Below are 25937 nucleotides of genomic sequence, written 5' to 3'. Positions count from 1 at the left end.
TTGTTTGTCTCGATCACAGTTGTACATGTATCAACTCTTCCGGAGTCTGGCTTACATCCACTCGCACGGGATCTGCCACCGCGACATCAAACCCCAGAACCTCCTGCTCGACCCGGAGACGGCCGTGCTGAAGCTCTGCGACTTTGGCAGGTGAGACGCGAGCTCGACGGTGACGACGACGACAACCGCCTCCGCCACCAAGTGCCGGTGACGTTACCACGGAGCGAACGGTGCTTGCGCCAGGTTGGGTGAACCTCGAGGCATCCACTCGAGCGAGCGCGCGCGCGAGTGAGTGAGTGAGCGCGCGAGTGAGTGAGCGCGTGAGTGAGCGTGTGAGTGAGTTAGCGCGCGAGTGAGTGAGTGAGTGAGGGAGCGAGTGAGCGAGGGAGCGAGTGAGCGAGGGAGCGAGTGAGCGCGCGAGTGAGCGAGCGCGCGAGCGGGTGCGCGAGCGAGCGGGCGCGCGAGTGAGTGAGCGCGCGAGTGAGTGAGTGGGCGCGCGAGTGAGTGAGTGGGCGCGCGAGTGAGTGAGTGGGCGCTCGAGTGAGTGAGTGAGCGCTCGAGTGAGTGAGTGAGCGCTCGAGTGAGTGAGTGAGCGCTCGAGTGAGTGGGCGAGTGAGTGGGCGCGCGGGCGGGCGGGCGCGCGGGCGTGCGGGCGGGCGGGCGAGCGGGCGGGCGAGTGAGTGAGTGAGCAAGCGCGCCGATGTTGTGCCAGCGCGCCGATGGTGAGGGTCGCCGCGTCTCCCTGTGCCCGCATGTGCCAGTGCCAAGCAGCTGATCCGCGGGGAGCCCAACGTGTCGTACATCTGCTCGCGTTACTACCGCGCGCCCGAGCTCATCTTCGGCGCCACCGACTACACGTCCAGCATCGGCACGTGCACATCTCGCTCTGATACTCAATCTGCAGCTCACTCTGATACTCTACTGCCAACACACTCAGCTACTCACTCTACAGCTCACTCAGTAATTAATTCTGATACTCACTCTACAGCTCGCTCGGCTACTCGGTCGACTGCTCTCTGACACTCGCTCTACTACCCGCTTAGCCACTCGCTAAACAGCTCATTTGGCTACTCTACTACTCGCGTAGCCACTCACTACAGCTCACTCAGCAACTTACTCTGTTACTGACTCCGCTACTCACCCAACTACTCAATCAGCAGCTCGCTCGACTACTCACGCGGCTACTCAACAGTTCCACTCCCCACTCCGCCGTTTGCTCTTCTCATCCACTCGCTGTGCCACTCCGCACTCTCCGCTGTCACTCGGCTCTGTGGTGCCTTGCCTGTAACGTGGCGGCCGTGCCGTCCCCCACCCCCCGGGTCTCCAGACGTGTGGTCGGCAGGCTGCGTCCTCGCCGAGCTGCTGCTGGGACAGCCCATCTTCCCCGGGGACAGCGGAGTCGACCAGCTCGTGGAGATCATCAAGGTAATCTGGGCTGAGCTCACCTGGGTTCGATCCCTGTCACAGGCAGCCAACGCTCCGTCGCTTTGTACTCTTTTTGTTTTCGCCGGCTCGTCCGAGGCGTGCCAGTGCGGCGCCGGCATGGCATGGGTGGTTTTTTTTCCCTCTGGCATTTTACCAAGTCGTGCCGGAAGTGCATTCTCATTAAGACTGTTCTTGACAATTTTCAGTTTATTTATTTTGGTATAGCCCTGTGAGCCATTCGGCTCTTGAATCGGGTGCAACCACAACAAACAAAAAAAACACGAACAAGAAAACATCTTAAAGTGACTATGTGACTGTGAAAACAGAAATCCATGAAAAAAACAGCAAAATATTCCTGAAAAAAGTACCATACACCAACGCTGTGTGCAAAAAATCCCAGTGGGATGCAAGTCAAACAACAACAACAACCACAAGAAAACTTAGATTAAGGCCATCAGTCTAACTCCGTACTACAACAAAACAAACATGTCCAAACCAAAAAACTTTTCGAAAATCACCAAAAAATAAAACTATAATTGCAACGTAACAGTGATCATAGGGACTGTGGCCGAATTTTTACAATAAACTACATAAATAACATGTAACACCAAACCCTAGAGCCATAGCTGGCTGCATGAGTTACTCCACAACAACAGAAGCATCAGTCGGAGTATAAAATTTTTCAATGCACCTTTAAGATTAGCACGCTAAATCAAAATACAGATAATACTTTGCAGCATCATCCGGAGCGAAACATTTTATTTTATTTTACGCCAATGAATAGCAGTGGCAGCTAGGGGTTTACAACTCCTCTAGAGCAGTTTTGAGAGAAGATATCATTGGTAGTGATTCAAGTTGCGGTTTATTGGCAATAGCATTCCAGACCCTGGGGGCATCAATAGCAAAGGCCCTTCAGTTTTTGTACGGCAATAGGGAATGTGAAGCTGGTAAATGAGCGAAGACCTGAGGTCAAATTTGTTCTTTGAAACAGAGAGGAGATCCAGCAGGTAGTCTACGGATTTTTTTGTAAGTACATCGTGAATAAATAAGATCTGGTGCACAAGCCGTCGAACATTAAGAGATGTTAAGTTTGACCCAATGTAGAGATCACAGTGGTGAGTCCTATATGGGCAGTTCAATGTAAATCTTAAGGCCGAGTGATAGTTGGAATCAAGCTTCTTCAGTACAGTACTTGGGGCTGATTTATACACGATGTCACAGTAGTCAAGTAGAGGCAGTATGGTAGCTTTTATCAATTCCAAACGGAACATTGGGGGGTAGCAGTGCTTGTGTCGATACAGAAAACCAATTTTCCTTTTTGTCTTTTTACCAATATAATCAATGTCATCTTCAAAATTCAGTTTTGAATCCAGGATGACCCCAAGATACTTATAGATCTTGACTTGCTCTATTTGATAATTATTTAAGGAATGTAATTGGGGAAAAATAACTTCCTGCTTTAGTCCTGGTGAGAAGCATAACACCTTGGTTTTGGAGGTATTCAGGACTAGTTTTAAGAGCAACCAGCTGATGTTGTAGTTTGTTCAAATCACCCTGGAGCTTAGCAATCATGTTATCCGGAGAGCGGCCAGCAATAATCAGTATCGTGTCATCTGCAAACAGATTTACCTTGGAGTGATCCAGGTCAGTGCCCAAGTCATTGACGTAAAGAGAGAACAAGAGGGGGCCGAGGATGGAACCCTGTGGAACCCCTTTTGTTATCTCAACACTGTTTGACCTCCAACCATCTGTGAATACAGTTTGGGTGCGAGAAAAGAGGTAATTTTGTAACCATTTAACTGCGTTTTTGGAAAAACCGAGGTAACTTAGTTTACTAAGCAGGGTGTTGTGGTCTACTGTATCAAAAGCTTTGGACAGGTCAAGAAAAAGACAGGCACAGTGTTGCTTATTATCAAGGCTACTGTAAATGTGGTTCAGAGAGTCTAATGCAGCAGATGTGGTGCTGTATTTTTTTCGGAACTCAGATTGTTTTAGATGTTGTAGATTGTTGGTGAACAGGAAACTGCTAATTTGGTAGGTCAATAATTTTCCAAAAATTTTCATCAACGGGGACAAAATTGAGATCGGTCGGTAGCTATTTGGATCATCTTTAGGGCCCCCTTTGTGAAGTGGACGGACATAGGAATGTTTCCATTCTAGTGGAACTGATGCTTCTTTGATGGACAGGTTGAAAATATGGGATATAGGTTTGTATATTAGGTGACCAACAGTTAGTAGAGCAAAGACGGGAATACTATTTGCTCCGGTGGAGGAGGACCATTTGAGGTAGGGCAGTTGTTTCAGAACATTACTTTCGTGGATTGGCTGGAAACTAAATTCGTTTAATGTTTGGACAGGGGTGTAGGAATTTGCATGAGCAGGGTTGACTCCCAATACATTATCAAAAAGATTACCAGCTTCAGAAAAATTAAGGTTAAGATTGTCAACAATTTTTTTGGGATCTGAAAAATATTCCCCATTTCGGTTAAGCTCAATGGGCAGATTATCTGTTTTGGATGCCTTTAAGATACATTTGATTTCCAGAAAATCCTGGCATTTCCATGTGTGTGGTTCCAGGAGAGTGGAGGAAAAGTAGGCATTTTTTGCATGCCGTATTTTTTTGATGCATCTATTCCTTAAGATCCTGTATTCTAGCCAGTCATTGACCAAATTGTTTTTCTGAGCACATGCCCAAGTTTTGTCCCTAGTTTTCATGAGCTTTGTAATCAAAGGATCAAACCATGGTGGGCAGTCGCCTTTAGTTTTAAATCTAACCAATGGAGCATGTTTGTTAAGAATTTGGAGAAACGTGGACCTGAAGGTCTCCCAAGCCGTAGTCAGGTTGGGGATATCACAGACCTTGTCAATATCCGAGTGCAGCAAATCATTTGTAAATGCCTGAGTGCTGAAGTGTCTCATAGAGTGCTTCTCAACCAATTTAGGGGGGGCTTTGGGTCTGGCTGATGATCTCACCCCAAAAATGAAGGAGTGATCACTAAGGTTATTACGCAGAACACCAGTCAGTGCGAAATTGTGAGGGGCATTTGTCAATAGGACGTCAAGCAGAGATGACTGTCCCGGATTTTTTAGGTTGGGTCTTGTGGGGACATTTATTAATTGAAACAGATTAAATTCATCTGCAAAATTTGTGGCCACGGCCGGCGGGTTGAGCCAATTCCAATTTAGATCACCCACTAAAACTATTTCACCTTTAAGGAGGCCCCCAAAAAGCTCTCTCAGTGCAGATGCAGCTTCAAGATCCTTCCCACTGGGCAGTCGATAGCAGCACACTACCAATATCTGTTGATTATTTGGGAGAGTTATTCTGAGAGCCAGACCTTCAAAGCAACATTTTTTAAACAAGACAAATGTGAGATGAAAAAAAATCCTAAACGCTGTGTCCTTTAAAAGGAAAAATCGATACTGCGTGAATAAATCTGCTTAACGGCGCGTTTTAATTTTCAACGCTTTCCAAATAAGGTGAAAGCATGATCATGCATGAGCTCCATCTTCAGCGTGGAGTCGCAGTAACTTGGTTAGAATTAAGCTGATTTGAGAACAACTCTCGTGTGGAATTGTGGCTTTTAGGAACTCGCCGTGAGAAAACTGGGACCCACACTCTCCCGATCATCCACTCGCCCATTCACTCACTGGCCCATCCTGTCACTCATCTACACACCCACGACCCACTCATCTACTTTGTCCGTCTGCGTGTAACGTGGGGTCGCGGTAACTCGTGTTGAGGTTGATACGATGCGAGCGAGACTACGGTGTGGGCGTTGCTGTGAGGGAATCCACGCTAGAGGAACCTGACCTCGTCCATGAACAAACAAAAAACTAAAACGGCGCTAAAGTCACCCGCATTGCCCTCTCCGGCAGAGCCTGCGGCATGGGCCCTGTGGCATTACAGCAGACGCCGCCGTTGTTACGTACAAACGCTGAACCTATTTCGCAGCGTACGTGACCGACCGCGCTAATTGGAGGCGTTGGGGAAGTGAAACGCAAGAAGCTGTTGTTTTTTTTTCCGTCGGTCTGGACGGGTGTGCGTCGTCACCAGGTTGCTGGATCCACGTGCCGCGCTCACGATCCCTCTCCCCCGGTGGCGCTCGCTGTGCGTGTGTGCGTGCGCTCGTGTACGCAGGTGCTGGGGACGCCCACAAGAGAACAGATCCGCGAGATGAACCCCAACTACACAGAGTTCAAGTTCCCCCAAATCAAAGCTCACCCATGGACCAAGGTGACCTCCACTCCTCCGAACCCGGTCTCCGTCGCTCACACGCTCTTCCTGTCTCTCCCCACCTCTACACTCTCCTCTCTCTCACTGTCTTCCTGTCTCTCCCCACCTCTACACTCCCCTCTCTCTCACTGTCCTCCTGTCTCTCTCCCTCTACACTCCCCTCTCTCTCACTGTCCTCCTGTCTCTCTCCCTCTACACACCCCTCTCTCTCACTATCCTCCTGTCTCTCTCCCTCTACACTCCCCTCTCTCTCACTCTCTTCCTGTCTCTCCCCACCTCTACACTCCCCTCTCTCTCACTGTCCTCCTGTCTCTCTCCCTCTACACTCCCCTCTCTCTCACTGTCCTCCTGTCTCTCTCCCTCTACACTCCCCTCTCTCTCACTGTCCTCCTGTCTCTCTCCCTCTACACACCCCTCTCTCTCACTGTCCTGTCTCTCTCCCTCTACACTCCCCTCTCTCTCACTCTCTTCCTGTCTCTCCCCACCTCTACACTCCCCTCTCTCTCACTGTCCTCCTGTCTCTCTCCCTCTACACTCCCCTCTCTCTCACTCTCTTCCTGTCTCTCCCCACCTCTACACTCCCCTCTCTCTCACTGTCCTCCTGTCTCTCTCCCTCTACACACCCCTCTCTCTCACTATCCTCCTGTCTCTCTCCCTCTACACTCCCCTCTCTCTCACTCTCTTCCTGTCTCTCCCCACCTCTACACTCCCCTCTCTCTCACTGTCCTCCTGTCTCTCTCCCTCTACACTCCCCTCTCTCTCACTGTCCTCCTGTCTCTCTCCCTCTACACTCCCCTCTCTCTCACTCTCTTCCTGTCTCTCCCCACCTCTACACTCCCCTCTCTCTCACTGTCCTCCTGTCTCTCTCCCTCTACACTCCCCTCTCTCTCACTGTCCTCCTGTCTCTCTCCCTCTACACTCCCCTCTCTCTCACTGTCCTCCTGTCTCTCTCCCTCTACACTCCCCTCTCTCTCACTCTCTTCCTGTCTCTCCCCACCTCTACACTCCCCTCTCTCTCACTGTCCTCCTGTCTCTCTCCCTCTACACTCCCCTCTCTCTCACTCTCTTCCTGTCTCTCCCCACCTCTACACTCCCCTCTCTCACTCTCTTCTTGTCTCTCTCCCTCTACACTCTCCTCTCTCTCACTGTCCTCCTGTCTCTCTCCCTCTACACTCCCCTCTCTCTCACTCTCTTCTTGTCTCTCTCCCTCTACACTCCCCTCTCTCTCACTCTCTTCGTGTCTCTCTCCCTCTACACTCCCCTCTCTCTCACTGTCCTCCTGTCTCTCTCCCTCTACACTCCCCTCTCTCTCACTATCCTCCTGTCTCTCTCCCTCTACACTCCCCTCTCACTCTCTTCTTGTCTCTCTCCCTCTACACTCCCCTCTCTCTCACTCTCTTCTTGTCTCTCCCCACCTCTACACTCCCCTCTCTCTCACTGTCCTCCTGTCTCTCTCCCTCTACACACCCCTCTCTCTCACTATCCTCCTGTCTCTCTCCCTCTACACTCCCCTCTCTCTCACTCTCTTCCTGTCTCTCCCCACCTCTACACTCCCCTCTCTCTCACTGTCCTCCTGTCTCTCTCCCTCTACACTCCCCTCTCTCTCACTGTCCTCCTGTCTCTCTCCCTCTACACTCCCCTCTCTCTCACTGTCCTCCTGTCTCTCTCCCTCTACACACCCCTCTCTCTCACTGTCCTGTCTCTCTCCCTCTACACTCCCCTCTCTCTCACTCTCTTCCTGTCTCTCCCCACCTCTACACTCCCCTCTCTCTCACTGTCCTCCTGTCTCTCTCCCTCTACACTCCCCTCTCTCTCACTCTCTTCCTGTCTCTCCCCACCTCTACACTCCCCTCTCTCTCACTGTCCTCCTGTCTCTCTCCCTCTACACACCCCTCTCTCTCACTATCCTCCTGTCTCTCTCCCTCTACACTCCCCTCTCTCTCACTCTCTTCCTGTCTCTCCCCACCTCTACACTCCCCTCTCTCTCACTGTCCTCCTGTCTCTCTCCCTCTACACTCCCCTCTCTCTCACTGTCCTCCTGTCTCTCTCCCTCTACACTCCCCTCTCTCTCACTCTCTTCCTGTCTCTCCCCACCTCTACACTCCCCTCTCTCTCACTGTCCTCCTGTCTCTCTCCCTCTACACTCCCCTCTCTCTCACTGTCCTCCTGTCTCTCTCCCTCTACACTCCCCTCTCTCTCACTGTCCTCCTGTCTCTCTCCCTCTACACTCCCCTCTCTCTCACTCTCTTCCTGTCTCTCCCCACCTCTACACTCCCCTCTCTCTCACTGTCCTCCTGTCTCTCTCCCTCTACACTCCCCTCTCTCTCACTCTCTTCCTGTCTCTCCCCACCTCTACACTCCCCTCTCTCACTCTCTTCTTGTCTCTCTCCCTCTACACTCTCCTCTCTCTGACGGTCCTCCTGTCTCTCTCCCTCTACACTCCCCTCTCTCTCACTCTCTTCCTGTCTCTCCCCACCTCTACACTCCCCTCTCTCTCACTGTCCTCCTGTCTCTCTCCCTCTACACTCCCCTCTCTCTCACTCTCTTCCTGTCTCTCCCCACCTCTACACTCCCCTCTCTCACTCTCTTCTTGTCTCTCTCCCTCTACACTCTCCTCTCTCTCACTGTCCTCCTGTCTCTCTCCCTCTACACTCCCCTCTCTCTCACTCTCTTCTTGTCTCTCTCCCTCTACACTCCCCTCTCTCTCACTCTCTTCGTGTCTCTCTCCCTCTACACTCCCCTCTCTCTCACTGTCCTCCTGTCTCTCTCCCTCTACACTCCCCTCTCTCTCACTATCCTCCTGTCTCTCTCCCTCTACACTCCCCTCTCACTCTCTTCTTGTCTCTCTCCCTCTACACTCCCCTCTCTCTCACTCTCTTCTTGTCTCTCCCCACCTCTACACTCCCCTCTCTCTCACTGTCCTCCTGTCTCTCTCCCTCTACACACCCCTCTCTCTCACTATCCTCCTGTCTCTCTCCCTCTACACTCCCCTCTCTCTCACTCTCTTCCTGTCTCTCCCCACCTCTACACTCCCCTCTCTCTCACTGTCCTCCTGTCTCTCTCCCTCTACACTCCCCTCTCTCTCACTGTCCTCCTGTCTCTCTCCCTCTACACTCCCCTCTCTCTCACTGTCCTCCTGTCTCTCTCCCTCTACACACCCCTCTCTCTCACTGTCCTGTCTCTCTCCCTCTACACTCCCCTCTCTCTCACTCTCTTCCTGTCTCTCCCCACCTCTACACTCCCCTCTCTCTCACTGTCCTCCTGTCTCTCTCCCTCTACACTCCCCTCTCTCTCACTCTCTTCCTGTCTCTCCCCACCTCTACACTCCCCTCTCTCTCACTGTCCTCCTGTCTCTCTCCCTCTACACACCCCTCTCTCTCACTATCCTCCTGTCTCTCTCCCTCTACACTCCCCTCTCTCTCACTCTCTTCCTGTCTCTCCCCACCTCTACACTCCCCTCTCTCTCACTGTCCTCCTGTCTCTCTCCCTCTACACTCCCCTCTCTCTCACTGTCCTCCTGTCTCTCTCCCTCTACACTCCCCTCTCTCTCACTCTCTTCCTGTCTCTCCCCACCTCTACACTCCCCTCTCTCTCACTGTCCTCCTGTCTCTCTCCCTCTACACTCCCCTCTCTCTCACTGTCCTCCTGTCTCTCTCCCTCTACACTCCCCTCTCTCTCACTGTCCTCCTGTCTCTCTCCCTCTACACTCCCCTCTCTCTCACTCTCTTCCTGTCTCTCCCCACCTCTACACTCCCCTCTCTCTCACTGTCCTCCTGTCTCTCTCCCTCTACACTCCCCTCTCTCTCACTCTCTTCCTGTCTCTCCCCACCTCTACACTCCCCTCTCTCACTCTCTTCTTGTCTCTCTCCCTCTACACTCTCCTCTCTCTGACGGTCCTCCTGTCTCTCTCCCTCTACACTCCCCTCTCTCTCACTCTCTTCTTGTCTCTCTCCCTCTACACTCCCCTCTCTCTCACTCTCTTCGTGTCTCTCTCCCTCTACACTCCCCTCTCTCTCACTGTCCTCCTGTCTCTCTCCCTCTACACTCCCCTCTCTCTCACTATCCTCCTGTCTCTCTCCCTCTACACTCCCCTCTCACTCTCTTCTTGTCTCTCTCCCTCTACACTCCCCTCTCTCTCACTCTCTTCTTGTCTCTCCCCACCTCTACACTCCCCTCTCTCTCACTCTCTTCTTGTCTCTCTCCCTCTACACTCCCCTCTCTCTCACTGTCCTCCTGTCTCTCTCCCTCTACACTCCCCTCTCTCTCACTGTCCTCCTGTCTCTCTCCCTCTACACTCCCCTCTCTCTCACTCTCTTCCTGTCTCTCCCCACCTCTACACTCCCCTCTCTCTCACTGTCCTCCTGTCTCTCCCTCTACACTCCCCTCTCTCTCACTCTCTTCTTGTCTCTCTCCCTCTACACTCCCCTCTCTCTCACTCTCTCCCTGTCTCTCTCCCTCTACACTCCCCTCTCTCTCACGCTCTCCCTGTCTCTTGCTTTTCTTCTCTGTGTCTGTGTCGCTACCTCCTTGTCTCTTGTCCTTTTACCCATATCTCTCTCTGTCGTCTCCCTGTCTCCCTGTCTCTCTGTCTCCCTGTCTCCCTGTCTCTCTGTCTCCCTGTCTCCCTGTCCGTCTCCCTGTCTCGCCCTCCTTGTCTGCGTCTCCCTTAATACTTTTCTGTTTCTCCCTGTCTGTTTTCATCTGTCTCCATTTTTGTGTCTGTGTGTCTCCATGCGTGTCTTCGTCTTCATGCGTGTGTCCACGTATGTCTCTGTGTATCTCCATGCGTGTGGCTTCGTCTCCATGCGTGTGTCCACGTATGTCTCTGAGTCTGCGTGTGTCTCCATGCATGTGTATCTGTCTTTGTCTCTGTATGCGTGTCTCCGTTTGTGTATCTCAATGCTTGTGTGCGAGGCAGTGATGTTGCGTTTAGTGCGCTGTGCTACAAACCCGGTGACCTGGGTTCCATTCCCACTCACGGTCGACACCAGCGATGAGTAATAATAATTTACATTTATTTGTAAGGTGCCTACCACTATCTGAACTGGTCCTGGGCCTCCTCCCCTAGGTCAGCTCAGCCTGAAATGAGTACCTGGTGCGGTGTGTAAACTCATCGCAACTGGGGAGACAAAGGCGGTCAGGCGTGGTGCTGGCCACCCACCCCCTCGTGTGCTGCACTGGCCTTCATAGGTGCTCGCTCACAGCTCCACAAATCTGTTAAGGCTATACGGGGAATCTGTGTGTGTGTGTGTGCGCGCGTCTGAATGTGCGAGCGTGTGGGTGTCTCAATGCGTGTGTGCGCGTGCGTGCGTGTCTCAATGTGCGTGCACACACGTCTCAATGCGTGTGTTCCCATGTGTGCGTGCGTGCGTGTCTCAATGTGCGTGCGTGTCTCAATGCGTGTGTTCCCCATGTGCGCGTGCGTGCGTGTCTCAATGCGTGTGTTCCCATGTGTGCGTGCGTGCGTGTCTCAATGTGCGTGCGTGTCTCAATGCGTGTGTTCCCCATGTGCGCGTGCGTGCGTGTCTCAATGCGTGTGTTCCCATGTGTGCGTGCGTGTGTGTCTCAATGCGTGTGTTCCCCATGTGCGCGTGCGTGTCTCAATGTGCGTGCACACACGTCTCAATGCGTGTGTTCCCCATGTGTGCGTGTGTGCGTGTCTCAATGCGCCTGCACACACGTCTCAATGCGTGTGTTCCCCATGTGTGCGTGCGTGCGTGTCTCAATGTGCGTGCGTGCGTGTCTCAATGCGTGTGTCCCCATGTGCGCGTGCGTGCGTGTCTCAATGCGTGTCTCAATGTGCGTGCGTGCGTGTCTCAATGCGTGTGTCCCCATGTGCGCGTGCGTGCGTGTCTCAATGCGTGTCTCAATGTGCGTGCGTGCGTGTCTCAATGCGTGTGTCCCCATGTGCGCGTGCGTAGGTGTTCCGAGCACGCACGCCGCAGGACGCGGTGGCGCTGTGCAGCCGCCTGCTGGAGTACACGCCCTCGTCGCGCCTCTCGCCGCTCGAGGCGTGCGCCCACGCCTTCTTCGACGAGCTGCGCGACCCCACCATGCGCCTGCCCAGCTCCCGCGAGCTCCCGGCGCTCTTCAACTTCACCCCGCATGGTGAGCACGCAGACGCACGGCCATCCCCCTTGCCTAGCCTGCCGGTGCATGCGCCGTTGGCGAGTAGCACCCACCACGACCGGCACGGTGGGTGGCCAGCAGCGCCCCCGGCCGCCTTTGTCTCCCCCAATGCCGATGTTAACGCACCGCACCAGGCACTCGTTTTACTTGTCTCCATCTACAATAGATTCATATCGCGCCTTATTCCAAGGCGCTTGACAACAATTATAAAATTGTACATAAGATGATAGTGGTTGAAATAAAGAGTGGGGTTAAAAGTGGTGGTGTAGTTATGGTGGCATTTGGGAGAAAGGGTGGGAGAGTTTAAGGAGAGTTTCAAGGGGCTAGTGCTAGGGGGTAGTGGTAGTGCTAGGGGGTAGTGGTAGTGCTAGGGGGTAGTGGTGGTGCTAGGGGGTTGTGGTAGTGGTAGTGCTTGGGGGTAGTGGTAGTGGTAGTGCTAGGGGGTAGGGGTAGTGGTAGTACTAGGGGGTAGTGGTGGTGCTAGGGGGTTGTGGTAGTGGTAGTGCTAGGGGGTAGTGGTGGTGCTAGGGGGTAGTGCTAGTGGTGGTGCTAGGGGGTAGTGCTAGGGGTAGTGCTAGGGGGTAGTGCTAGGGGTAGTGCTAGGGGGTAGGGGTAGTGCTAGGGGGTAGTGGTAGTGCTAAGGGGTAGTGCTAGGGGGTAGTGGTAGTGCTAGGGGGTAGTGCTAGTGGTGGTGCTAGGGGGTAGTGCTAGTGGTAGTGCTAGGGGGTAGTGCTAGGGGGTAGTGGTGGTGCTAGGGGGTAGTGGTGGATCTAGGGGGTAGTGGTGGTGCTAGGGGGTAGTGGTGGTGCTAGGGGGTAGTGGTGGTGCTAGGGGGTAGTGGTGGTGCTAGGGGGTAGTGGTGGTGCTAGGGGGTAGTGGTGGTGCTAGGGCAGGGGTCGGGAACCTTTTTGACTAAGAGAGCCATGAAAGCAAAAAATTTGGAAATTTATTTCAGTGAGAGCCATATAATATATTTTAAAAGTGAATTCAACTAAATATCAGTATAATAAGCCTCTGAATTTATTCTTTTAAATAATGTTGTTATAACACTCACCATTAATGCGACTTCTGGTGCTGCATGGATTTGCTGATGTCTTTGTAGTCGGGTTGGTACTTGGTGAGGTTAAGCTTCATGCAAGCGTTGAGGCTTTCATCCGTTAAACGTGATCGTAGGTTGGACTTGATGTTTTTAAGATGTGAGAATGACTGCTCACATGCATACGTAGATCCAAACATGGTCAATACAGCAATACTCACACGCTGCAGTGTGTGGTATGTGACAGGAAGCGCGTTCCAAGTTTTGAGAATCAGCTGGTCTTCGGGTTGGAGTTTTTTCATTTCTGTCCACATGTGCTTGCTCGCCAACTCCGCTTTCTGTCGTGTGATTCTTTCCAAATCTTCATTCAGTGACTTGAACTTATTCACCCACATGTCTGAGGCCTTCAGGTCAGCCACTTCTGCTTCAAAATCTCTGACGGAGACACCAGGGATGTAATTCAGGTCGGCTGTGTTCAGTGAACACTCGTTTGGATGGGTGATGAACTTAAAAAGACGAGTGTGCTCACGAAATTCTCCAAAGCGTGCTTTGAAGGACTGTAGGAGACTGGATGTGCAGCCAGCTAGCTGGTGGAGATCAAGGTTTTGAATGGGCTCACTTGCTGTGCATGCATCTTTAAATTGGCTCAGTTTTTCAAAATGTAGTAAACGACCTGTTTCAAGATCCGTGATGAAAAGCTCCAGCTTGTTTTCAAAAGCAAATACAGCTTGTTGAAGGGATAACACTGTATTTCCAATGCCTTGCATTTTCACGTTGAGCTGGTTCAGATGTTCAGTCAGATCTACGAGATAGTAAAACTTGAGGAGCCACTCGGTGTCGGCTAGCTCAGGATGCCCGACGCCTTTCATTTCAAGGAAAGTCCGGATTTCGTTCAGGCAAGCCGCAAAACGGCTAAGCACCTTCCCTCTTGACAACCAACGCACATTGCTGTGCAAAAGCAGACCAGGATAGTTATTTACAACTTCATCCAGCAGTGTTTTAAACTGGCGATCATTTAAGGCTCGGGCAACAATAAAGTTGATCACACGAATGACCAGCGACATCACTTCGCCAAACTGCCTGTCACACATCTGAGCACAAAGTGCCTCCTGGTGTATAATGCAATGGAAACTTAGGATGGGTCTATTTTCATGTTCACGGAGAAGCGCCACAAATCCTTTGTTTTTCCCCACCATACACGGAGCACCATCAGTACACACTGAGAGAAGTTTATCCATAGGTAGACTTTTTTCTTGAGCAAACTCCATGAAAGACTTGAATAAATCCTCACCTCTTGTGGACCCTTTTAATGGCAGAACAGCAAGACTTTCTTCGCGCAGTGTGTCACCAACAGCATATCTTGCAATCACGCTGAACTGCGACAAATGGCTCACGTCTGTTGACTCATCCAAAGCCAGAGAAAAGAACGGCGCTGCATTTATGTCCTTCACTTGCGTTTCCTCCACTTTGTTTGCCATCACGATGGTACGATCATGAACAGTTCTTGCCGACAGAGGCATGTCTTGTATCCGTTTGATTATCTTGTCTTTGTTCGGAAGATCATCAAAAAGTTCATTGGCTACATCCAGCATGAACGTTTTAGCATACTCGCCATCTGTGAATGGTTTTCCGTTCCTCACTATTGCTAAAGAACCAGCAAAGCTAGCCGAATTATAGTCACCTTGCCGGGTCCATACGCGGAGTTGCTGCTGGCTAGCTTGCACCCTGCTCAGAAGCTCTTGGCACGCTTTCTTTCTGCTGTCTCCCGCAGGGTATTTTGATGCAAAGGTAGCGTGGCGCGTGTCGAAGTGCCGCTTTACATTCGACCGTTTCAACGATGTAATTTTGTCATTGCAAATTAGACACACCGCAGAACCCGCTCTCTCCACAAAGGCGAATTCTTCGGTCCATTCGTCCTGAAATGTACGATACTCGTCGTCTTTTTTTCTTTTCGCCATCTTCTTCGTCGAAGGGTTAGCTTTGAGCTAATGACCGAGCAGACGCAGTCTCAGACTGATTCAAAAGGGGGCGTTTACCTGTTTTACCCAGCAACGGCAAACGTAGGCCAGTATCATCCAATTAAAATAATGGACAATTGCTCCTGCAGCCCTGAACAGGACATGCGCAGTGAAAAATCGATGGATGGATTAAAACAAGTGAGAATATTTTGTTTTATCTGCGAGCCATATGCAATCATCAAAAGAGCCACATCTGGCTCGCGAGCCATAGGTTCCCGACCCCTGTGCTAGGGGGTAGGGGTAGTGCGAGGGGGTAGTGGTAGTGATAGGGGGTAGGGGTAGTGATAGGGGGTAGTGGTGGTGGTAGGGGGTAGTGGTAGTGCTAGGGGGTAGTGGTAGTGATAGGGGGTAGTGGTAGTGATAGGGGGTAGTGGTAGTGCTAAGGGATAGGGGTAGTGGTAAGTGATAGAGGTAGTGGTAAGAGTTAGGGTTAGTGATAGGGGTTGGGGTACTGATCGGGGGTAGTTGTCGGGGTAGTGGTAGGAGTTAGGGTAGTGGTAGGGTTTGGGGAGTGATAGTGGGTGGGGGTAGTGGTGTATGCCTGGTCGTATCTGGACGGCAGTGGCAGGGAGGAGAGCAGTCAGGTGGGGTAGGGAGACAGAGAGGGGTTCTAAGGCCGAGTGGACGTCGGAGAGACCCCGGATCGGCTCAGATGTTCCTTACCGCTTGTGGCCACGAGTGGAAGTCGGACTGGGTCACCGCGTTGCGTGGCGCGTTGCGCCAATCGCTGTTGATCGCGAGGGCCTGCGCGTGTCAAATGTTAAATTGTTGTTCATGTTGACACGGGTGTTGTTGTTGTTTGTATCAGAGCTGTCCATCAACCCGGCTCTCAACGCGACGCTGATCCCTCCCCACGCCCGCTGCCAGGCCGTCCCCACAGCTGCCGCTTCCGGTAACAAACACAAACAAACAAACACCCCCCTCACAAACAAACACCCCCTCACAAACAAACACCCCCTCACAAACAAACACCCCCTCACAAACAAACACCCCCTCACAAACACACAAACACCCCCTCACAAACAAACACCCCCTCACAAACAAACACACCCCTCACAAACAAACACCCCTCACAAACACACAAACACCCCCTCACAAACATACAAACACCCCCTCACAAACAAACACCCCCTCACAAACAAACAAACACCCCCTCACAAACAAACACCCCTCACAAACACCCCCTCACAAACAAGCAAACAGCCCTCTCAGAAACACCCCCCTCACAAACAAACACCCCCTCACAAACACCCCCTCACAAACAAACACCCCCTCACAAACACCCCCTCACAAACAAACACCCCCTCACAAACAAACACCCCCCTCACAAACACCCCCTCACAAACACCCCTTCACAAACAAACACCCCCTCACAAACAAACACCCCCTCACAAACAAACACCCCCTCACAAACAGCCCCTCACAAACAAACAAACACCCCACGATCTTGGGACATCTCTTCGCAGCTCTGATTTCCATTTGTATTTCAAAGTTGTATTCGTGTGCGATTGTGTGTGTGAGTGTGGAGCGGTTAGCGCGCTGCGCTGTGAACCCAGCGACCAGAGTTCGATTCCCGCTTATGGCCTCCAAAAATTTTAACGAATAATTATCTGAACCGGTCCTTGGCCTCCCCTAGATCGACTCGGCCTGAAATTAGTACCTGGTGCGGTGTGTAAACATCGGCACCGGGGAGACAAAGGCGGCCGGGCGTGGTGCTGGCCACCCACCCCCTCGTGCCGGCCCTTCACAGGTGCTGCTCGCAAACAGCACTTGCCCTGAAAAGTGTGTGAAGGGTATATGGGAGGGGGGCATCTCTGTCTTTGGGGGTCATTACCTTTGACCCGAGTGTCTCTGTGGTGTTACTACAAAAGCAACTGCGTTACGGGACAAATAGAAAGACGCTGCGCATATTTTTGTTTGTCCGTATCGTACGTGGATACTGTGGCCTGTCTGTTTACGTGTACGCCTTGATGCGCGCTTGTATTGATAAAGCCGTGTCTGTGCGTGTGTACCCCTGCACCACCCCCATCCATTTACGTCCTCTCTCCATCGCTCTCCATCGCTCTCCTCTCCCCTCGCCTCGTGTGACATTGCGAACCCTCTCCCTGCTTCTCATCCTTTCTCTTCCTGTTCCATCCCCATCCTCCCTGCAACATCGCCTCCCTCAATCTACCCCTCCTGCCTCACCAACATCTCTCAATCACCTCCTCCTGCCTCACCAACATCTCTCAATCTCCTCCTCCTGCCTCACCAACATCTCTCAATCTCCTCTTCCTGCCTCACCAACATCTCTCAATCTCCTCCTACCTCACCAACATCTCTCAATCTCCTCCTGCCTCACCAACATCTCTCAATCTCCTCCTCCTACCTCACCAACATCTCTCAATCTCCACCTCCTGCCTCACCAACATCTCTCAATCTCCTCCTGCCTCACCAACATCTCTCAATCTCCTCCTCCTGCCTCACCAACATCTCTCAATCTCCTCCTGCCTCACCAACATCTCTCAATCTCCTCCTGCCTCACCAACATCTCTCAATCTCCTCCTGCCTCACCAACATCTCTCAATCTCCTCCTGCCTCACCAACATCTCTCAATCTCCTCCTGCCTCACCAACATCTCTCAATCTCCTCCTGCCTCACCAACATCTCTCAATCTCCTCCTCCTACCTCACCAACATCTCTCAATCTCCACCTCCTGCCTCACCAACATCTCTCAATCTCCTCCTCCTGCCTCACCAACATCTCTCAATCTCCTCCTGCCTCACCAACATCTCTCAATCTCCTCCTCCTACCTCACCAACATCTCTCAATCTCCTCCTGCCTCACCAACATCTCTCAATCTCCTCCTCCTGCCTCACCAACATCTCTCAATCTCCTCCTGCCTCACCAACATCTCTCAATCTCCTCCTGCCTCACCAACATCTCTCAATCTCCTCCTGCCTCACCAACACCTCTCAATCTCCTCCTGCCTCACCAACATCTCTCAATCTCCTCCTCCTGCCTCACCAACATCTCTCAATCTCCTCCTCCTGCCTCACCAACATCTCTCAATCTCCTCCTGCCTCACCAACATCTCTCAATCTCCTCCTCCTACCTCACCAACATCTCTCAATCTCCTCCTGCCTCACCAACATCTCTCAATCTCCACCTCCTGCCTCACCAACATCTCTCAATCTCCTCCTGCCTCACCAACATCTCTCAATCTCCTCCTGCCTCACCAACATCTCTCAATCTCCTCCTGCCTCACCAACATCTCTCAATCTCCTCCTGCCTCACCAACATCTCTCAATCTCCTCCTGCCTCACCAACATCTCTCAATCACCTCCTCCTGCCTCACCAACATCTCTCAATCTCCTCCTGCCTCACCAACATCTCTCAATCTCCTCCTGCCTCACCAACACCTCTCAATCTCCTCCTGCCTCACCAACATCTCTCAATCTCCTCCTCCTGCCTCACCAACATCTCTCAATCTCCTCCTCCTGCCTCACCAACATCTCTCAATCTCCTCCTGCCTCACCAACATCTCTCAATCTCCTCCTCCTACCTCACCAACATCTCTCAATCTCCTCCTGCCTCACCAACATCTCTCAATCTCCACCTCCTGCCTCACCAACATCTCTCAATCTCCTCCTCCTGCCTCACCAACATCTCTCAATCTCCTCCTCCTACCTCACCAACATCTCTCAATCTCCTCCTGCCTCACCAACATCTCTCAATCTCCTCCTGCCTCACCAACATCTCTCAATCTCCTCCTGCCTCACCAACATCTCTCAATCTCCTCCTGCCTCACCAACATCTCTCAATCTCCTCCTGCCTCACCAACATCTCTCAATCTCCACCTGCCTCACCAACATCTCTCAATCTCCTCCTGCCTCACCAACACCTCTAAATCTCCTCCTACCTCACCAACATCTCTCAATCTCCTCCTGCCTCACCAACATCTCTCAATCTCCTCCTGCCTCACCAACATCTCTCAATCTCCACCTCCTGCCTAACCAACATCTCTCAATCTCCACCTCCTGCCTCACCAACATCTCTCAATCTCCTCCTCCTGCCTCACCAACATCTCTCAATCTCCTCCTGCCTCACCAACATCTCTCAATCTCCACCTCCTGCCTAACCAACATCTCTCAATCTCCACCTCCTGCCTCACCAACATCTCTCAATCTCCTCCTACCTCACCAACATCTCTCAATCTCCTCCTCCTCCCTCACCAACATCTCTCAATCTCCTCCTACCTCACCAACATCTCTCAATCTTCTCCTCCTGCCTCACCAACATCTCTCAATCTCCACCTCCTGCCTCACCAACATCTCTCAATCTCCTCCTCCTGCCTCACCAACATCTCTCAATCTCCTCCTCCTACCTCACCAACATCTCTCAATCTCCTCCTGCCTCACCAACATCTCTCAATCTCCTCCTGCCTCACCAACATCTCTCAATCTCCTCCTACCTCACCAACATCTCTCAATCTCCTCCTCCTGCCTCACCAACATCTCTCAATCTCCTCCTGCCTCACCAACATCTCTCAATCTCCTCCTCCTGCCTCACCAACATCTCTCAATCTCCTCCTGCCTCACCAACACCTCTCAATCTCCTCCTGCCTCACCAACACCTCTCAATCTCCTCCTCCTACCTCACCAACATCTCTCAATCTCCTCCACCTGCCTCACCAACATCTCTCAATCTCCTCCTCCTGCCTCACCAACATCTCTCAATCTCCTCCTGCCTCACCAACATCTCTCAATCTCCTCCTCCTGCCTCACCAACATCTCTCAATCTCCTCCTGCCTCACCAACATCTCTCAATCTCCTCCTGCCTCACCAACATCTCTCAATCTCCTCCTGCCTCACCAACATCTCTTAATCTCCTCCTCCTGCCTCACCAACATCTCTCAATCTCCTCCTGCCTCACCAACATCTCTCAATCTCCTCCTCCTGCCTCACCAACATCTCTCAATCTCCTCCTGCCTCACCAACATCTCTCAATCTCCTCCTCCTGCCTCACCAACATCCCCCCTCCACCCTGGCTCTCGCTGTCCCCCGTTCTCCGCTCTGTCCCCTCCACCCACAGAAAGCAGTGCAGTCGGAGCCAGCAGCCAAGCGAGTACTGGAGGCGCAGCAGCCTCTCTCCCCAATGCTTCCTGAGCACACACACACGCACACACACACGCACACACGCAGCGCACGTGTACGCACAAAGACACGCACACACGCAGCACACGTGTACGCACTCAATCCCAGCCCTTAACCAATCCCTCCGTATTGCTCGGTCCGTTCAATGTCGTAGCGTGAAGGGGTGGTGGGGGTGGGGTTGTGTGGGAGTCGACGATTAGCCGGGCGGTGGGTGGAGGTGGAGCCCGGGGGGTGGTGGTGAGGAGTGCGGGGGGGGGGGGGCGGGTGCACGGCGCGAGGTGGGAGGTGTCGGCTTTGCGATATGCCGGCCCCGGCGTTTGCGAGCGCCTCTTATTGTCCATCGCCGCCCTCCGCTCGCACACCGCTCCTCCTTCCCATGCTCACGCTCGCACACACGCGCGCACACCTGGAATGCCCCGCTCCCTCCCCCTGTGAGAGTGCGTGCGAGCGAGCCGGCGGTGCGGTCGTCATTTAAAGGCAGCGGTGTGGGTGGGTGGGGGGGGGGCGTTGTCACGCGTAGTCGGTCGGAGTGAGACGAGCGCTTTGCTTACCACCACTTGTTAACCCAACAGCGGTGAGCAAAGTTTTATTGGCGGCGGCGTTGTCCTTGTCTATGATATTAATTATCGTTGCCGTTATTAATTATATTTTACCGTTATTATTTCCTCCCCCGCCCGTTGTTCCGTGCGAGACACAAAAACGAAAGAGCAAAAAGGTGCACAGATGAATCTCGGCTCCCCGGGAAGGAGGAGGGAGGGAGACGGAGGGTTCCCTGCGTTCGGCCGTCGCGCTCAGCGCCGCGCGACGGCAGCAACGGAGCGGCGAGTCGCGTGCGTGTGGGTGGGTGCGTGCGTGCGTGTGGGTGGGTGGGTGCGTGCGTGCGTGCGTGTGGGTGGGTGCGTGTGGGTGGGTGCGTGCGGGTGCGTGCGTGTCGGTGGGTGTGTGCGTGCGTGTGGGTGCGTGCGTGTGGGTGCGTGCGTGTGGGTGCGTGGGTGCGTGGGTGCGTGGGTGCGTGCGTGCGGGTGCGTGTGGGTGGGTGCGTGTCGGTGCGTGTGTGCGTGTGGGAGCGTGCGTTGGGGTCTGACGATGTGCGTCTGTGTGGCGGGCGGACAGGACGGAGGGGAGGGTGGGAAGCAGGCCGTGTCCATGTATTGGGGTACGTAACTTTCAAGGTGCGTGTCGGAGTGTGTGTCGGTGTGTGTCAGTGTGTGTGTCAGCCTGCGTGTGTTTGCAATCGGTCTCTGTGTGCCGGAGTATGACTGTTCCGTGTTTGTGTCACTTTCAAGGTGTGTCGGATGTGTGTGTGTGCGGGAGCGGTGAGTGTGTTCATGTCACCGTGATGGAGTTCGTGTTGGTCCGTGTGTCTCGGGGTATTGGTGTCTTCAAGTTGCATCGGTGTGTGTGTGTGGAGCGGTGGTGCAGTGGTTCGCGCTACGAACCCAGCGACCCGAGTTCGATCCCCGGCCACAGCCAGTGGGCGAGTGTTATCTCAACCGGCCTCGATGTTTAAAACCTATCGGCACTAGGGAGACAAAGGCTGCCTGCCGGGTGTGGTGCTGGTCATACCACCCAGTCGTGCCCTGTGCCGGCCTTAATAGCTGCTTGCTAACAGCACTTGCCTCAACAGCCGGTGTAGGCTGCACAGGGGATCTTTGTATTTGTTAAGAGAGCGTGTATCTGCACGTGTGTGTGGTAAGAATGTGATTGATGGAGTGTGTATCCGTGTTGGATCATGTGTGTCAGCGCGTGTATATCACGGTGGGTGTGTGTGTATCTGTGTGTGTGTATCTGGGTGTGTGCGCGTGTGTGTTGAGGTTTCGGTGTTAGTCCACTTAACTGCAGCCACGCTGCCACGCGAGAGTTTTAAACCGTTGCACGTATGTCGCTCTTTACAGAGACAACAAAACACGCGCACGAACGCAACGCGCACGTACAAACACGCACGTACACGCACGTACACACACGCACGTACAAAATATATTTAAAGCTACCCCACGTACACGCAGACTGGGTGCTATCCGGTAAAAACCCCACTACGAGTTCCATTCACCCGGACACCGTGGATGAGTTTAACAGGCCTTGGGCGGTGTGGGCAGGGCGGCGTGGGCAGGGATGTGTGGGCAGGGATGTGTGGGCAGGGATGTGTGGGCAGGGTGGTTGGATCGGCGTGGGGGGGGGGCGTCGATGTGCTCAGCTGTGCCCACGGGCGCCAGGCACGATCCCAGCGTTCCTTTCTGATTTTTAACCGGGGGTCAGCCGGTGCGCTGTGTGGGTCGAGTGGGTGGGTGGGAGACGTTCCGGGCGGACGACGAGACGCCGCCCTTTCCTCTCCCCACCAGTAGAAGCTGCCGCCGCCGCCGCCGTGTCTCCGTTAGTGTCTCTTTGTTTTTAAATTTCAGGTCTCGTCAAAATATGTTTTGGCGGCGCGTGAAACGGGGGGGGGGGGGGGGGGGCGGGGAAGGGGGCTGTTAAAAAACGATCGCAGTTAGAAGGAAGGGATGCACGTCAAAAGCTATCGCTCGCACACACACGCAGACACGCAGACACACACACAGGGCCTGCCCCTCACCTCGCAGTCCGTTTTAGTTTGTACAGGTTTTAGTAGTATTATTATTGGTATTATTATTATTGCTTTTATAATCTGTAAGTTTGAGGGACTTAGAGAGTTAAAGTAAGTATACAATTTACGAATGTGTGTGTGTGTACGTGCGTGTATTTGTGTTGTGTGTGTGTATATGAATACTGTCGTGTGTGCTTATTCTGTATATGACTTGTGTGTGCGCGTGCGTGCGTCTGTGTATATGAATAGGCTGTGTGTACAAGTGTATGAGTTAAGCATTAGGCCTGTGTGTGTGAATGCATACGTATGAATGTGGATATGGTAGCGTCCTATTAAGAAATACGTTTGTAATTTACAGCACGTGGAAGCTTATGTAAAACGTGTGTGCGTGTGGGGATGTTAATGTGAACGCATGAACAAACCGCGGAGAAGTATGGTCAAATTATCCCCATCACGACGACCCGCACGGCTCTCGGATGGCGGGGCGGGGGGGGAGGGGGGGAGCTTCATCCAGCAGTGGATCGGTTCGAGGGACGCACGCGTGTGAACTCGTACGCTTCAAGTAATGAACGCGACGTGTACGGAATGGGCGTGCGTGGCATTGCGCGTTCGCGTTGGTCAAGGTTCGGCCACTGCTGGCGGACGACGCCTCCGCTGGACAGCTCGGCAAGCGAGAGGGTCCCCCCCCCCCCTTCCTAGAGGGGAATTATTTCTCCTGTTCTGTCATGCTGGCCAGCGACGTCTTGGAAGAGGTGGAAGTTGCCCACATTTGACCCCACCGCACCAAAGACCCTGCGGATCGATTGGACGCAGTGAGTGTGCCCGCGTGCGTGCGTGCCGTCCCCTCGGTCGACTTGGCCTTGTAAACGACACGAGTACCCGGTGTTGCGTAACAATAAAAGGCAAACCCATCGTAGCCGGGGGAGACAAAGGCGGCCGGGGCGGGGCGCCGGCCACAACCGCACCCCCACCACCCCCTCGTTGGGACGCCGCTGCGGCCTTGGAAGGGTGGCGCTCGCTCGCGGCACGCGGGGGGGGGGGGGGGGGCGGCTGTCGCATCGCGGGCGGGCACGGTGGAGCGGTGCGAGGTGGCCGTGGTGCGTGTGTGCGTGTGTGCGCGTGGTCTGTGTGACTGGGCTAGGATGTACGTGCATGTGAGTCAAAAGTTACCCCCTGACCTTCGTCCCCCACGCGAGCATTTAAGGAAAAGTACATTAATTCCAATCAACTCCCACCTTCTCGGTTCAAACGCAGGTGTCGCACACACGACACTTTGTTGTACATAAATTCTGTATGTGCAAGCTTCAATTTTTGTAGTTATAAGTTTTATTTCTTCACGTGTTTGGCTGTCAGCTGCTATTAATCCATTTCTCCGTAACTCTTAATATATCTTCTTGAAAGCCCCTGCCCCTTCCCCTGTACATTCTTTTAAAGTTACGAGCGCTTCCCGGCGTAGAGGGGTTCCGCGCTCGTGCTCCGATTGTCCCGACGTTTCGCGCCGCTCCGCCGCGCGGGAGAGAGCTGCCGCGTCTCCGTGGGCGGCCAACGACGACGATGACGACGACGAGTATCGGCTTCGTCGGCCGCCTTTGAACGCCGGTACCGGCGGCGGCAGCAGCAGGCGCCGGGCAACTCGACATTTTAGTTCCTGACGAAGGCTTCCGGCCGCGTGGTGCGAAACGTCGGACGTCGTGCCGAACCGGGGCGCGTGCGCGCGCGGCACGATGCGGAGGGCGCATTGGGAGAGGGTCGAGTGACTCCGGTTTGTTTGGGTTCGGAGACTGTTTGGAGCTTCCTAGACCTCAGTTGGGTAATGGCACACAGTCGCGCGATGTGGAACAAGACCCAGACCGGTTTAGTTCACCGGGCAGTTGGTGTTGCCAATTTGAAACCACAGCGGTGGGGGTGGTGGTGGTGGTGGTGGCGGCGATGGCTCAGAAAGTCGAGAGCGTTGAGCCGGCATCGCCGATGTAGGGCCTGGGTTCGAACCCAGGTTCCGGCCACCCGTGATTGAAACCGGGTTCTCGAGCGGAGCGAGTCGATGGTCTCAGCCCGGTCGCCGATGACTGCACAATAAAACCCCGTCACATTACATTTGGTACTGCCCTTAATTCGGCAAAATTCCAGTTGCGAGAATTAAAACATCGGATTCACGGACTGTCGCGGGACGAACCGTGACTCGGTTGGCGGAGCGTGCCGGGAACGCTGGCGACTTGGCGTGGTGGACCAGAGCGGCCACTTGAACAAGAAGAAGGGCTCTCGGAGGTAGCTCGCTGATATCCACTTGCGCGGGCCGTTCTCCAACAGGAAGGGGGGCTACACACTGCTCGGCGAGATTTCTTCATGGCTCCTCGTCCCGTGACGCCGGTCGCGCAATTGCGACTCTCGGAAGAGGAATATTTATCCTGTAGGAATTGGATGAGCTTACCAAGGCTCTTTCGCAGATGCCCAGTCGGACATCTCGAGGGACGACACCGCTGGCCGTGCTGGGTGCCGAGGATGCGGCATCGCCCTCCTCCCCGACGGACCCACCCAGACGCCTACCGAACACCGACATCAATTCTCTTTTAAAAAGCGTCAATCCTGCGCGTAATCGGGTCCCGGCCGTGCCGGCAAATCGTCGTCCTCGTCTCAAGGCGACGAGGAGGGGGGGGTCGGCGAGGGCCTCGCCACGTCGGGGACGGAGCCCCGGAGCGTGACGTGCGTGCCTCGTCGCGAGGCCGCGGCAGCGCCGCCGCCGCCGCTTCGGTTCCATCTCCCCCGGCGCGCGGCAGTCGACAGCAGCGGTGCGCGAGTTGCTCGATCTGCCCCTGCCCCCTTTGGTCACCCGGCGATCTCTAACCCGCGATCTGACGCTCACTAAAACACACACCTCACGGATCATACTGGTCGCGAAAGCCTTCGGGCGTAATCTATCTAGATTTGAAGTTTTTTTGTGACTGCGGGGATCCATACTCTTTGGTTCTTTCGGTAAAGTCACGTAGTAGGTTTAAAATAAATCACGACGTTTGGGGCGCAACACAAGCGTCCGTCATCAGGTGGAACAACCACAGTAAGAAACAAACTGCTGAAGTGGGTAGAAGGACTCCCGTAATACCAGGTTATCTAGGTAGGAGAGGGGGGGGGGGCAGGGAGGAGGGGGGGGGATGAAGAGCCGCTGGAAAGGATGAAATGGCAAAAGGAAAAGGGGGAAGATGCGGATATGAAGGCAACACCGTAAAGCATTTAAGGTTTTACCTGGTTAATAACATCCTTCCAATGTTTGCTCAATTTATATCCATCTCGGTTGAAGTTATGTCTATGTTTATATATATGGATGGCTTCGTGAACAACCTTTTGATAGTAGCCCGAAGGTTTGCAGAGCACCTTGGTCTCGGTGAAAAAAAAAACAATATGA

General features: G+C 53.4%; 1 protein-coding gene across 2 annotated transcripts in view; it reads left to right on the top strand.

Annotated features, from left to right (window-relative positions):
• GSK3B (glycogen synthase kinase 3 beta) overlaps window positions 1–24632 on the top strand; it is a 49414-nt gene extending 24782 nt beyond the window's left edge. For both annotated transcript variants that reach the window (XM_032977318.2, XM_032977317.2), the window contains exons 5-11: window positions 20–150; window positions 762–868; window positions 1328–1425; window positions 5567–5662; window positions 11584–11770; window positions 15654–15737; window positions 19919–24632. In XM_032977318.2, coding sequence (XP_032833209.1) covers window positions 20–150; window positions 762–868; window positions 1328–1425; window positions 5567–5662; window positions 11584–11770; window positions 15654–15737; window positions 19919–19992 — 777 coding nt within the window. In that variant the 3' untranslated portion in view covers window positions 19993–24632. The remainder of the gene's footprint in view (window positions 1–19; window positions 151–761; window positions 869–1327; window positions 1426–5566; window positions 5663–11583; window positions 11771–15653; window positions 15738–19918) is intronic.
• The last annotated feature ends 1305 nt before the right edge of the window (window positions 24633–25937 follow it).

Source organism: Petromyzon marinus, chromosome 62 (genome assembly GCF_048934315.1).
Source record: "Petromyzon marinus isolate PM22_M1 ecotype Great Lakes invasive population chromosome 62, UKy_Petmar_22M1.pri1.0, whole genome shotgun sequence".
Taxonomy (NCBI): Eukaryota; Metazoa; Chordata; class Hyperoartia; order Petromyzontiformes; family Petromyzontidae; genus Petromyzon; species Petromyzon marinus.
This window is presented reverse-complemented; position numbering and strand designations above follow the sequence as displayed.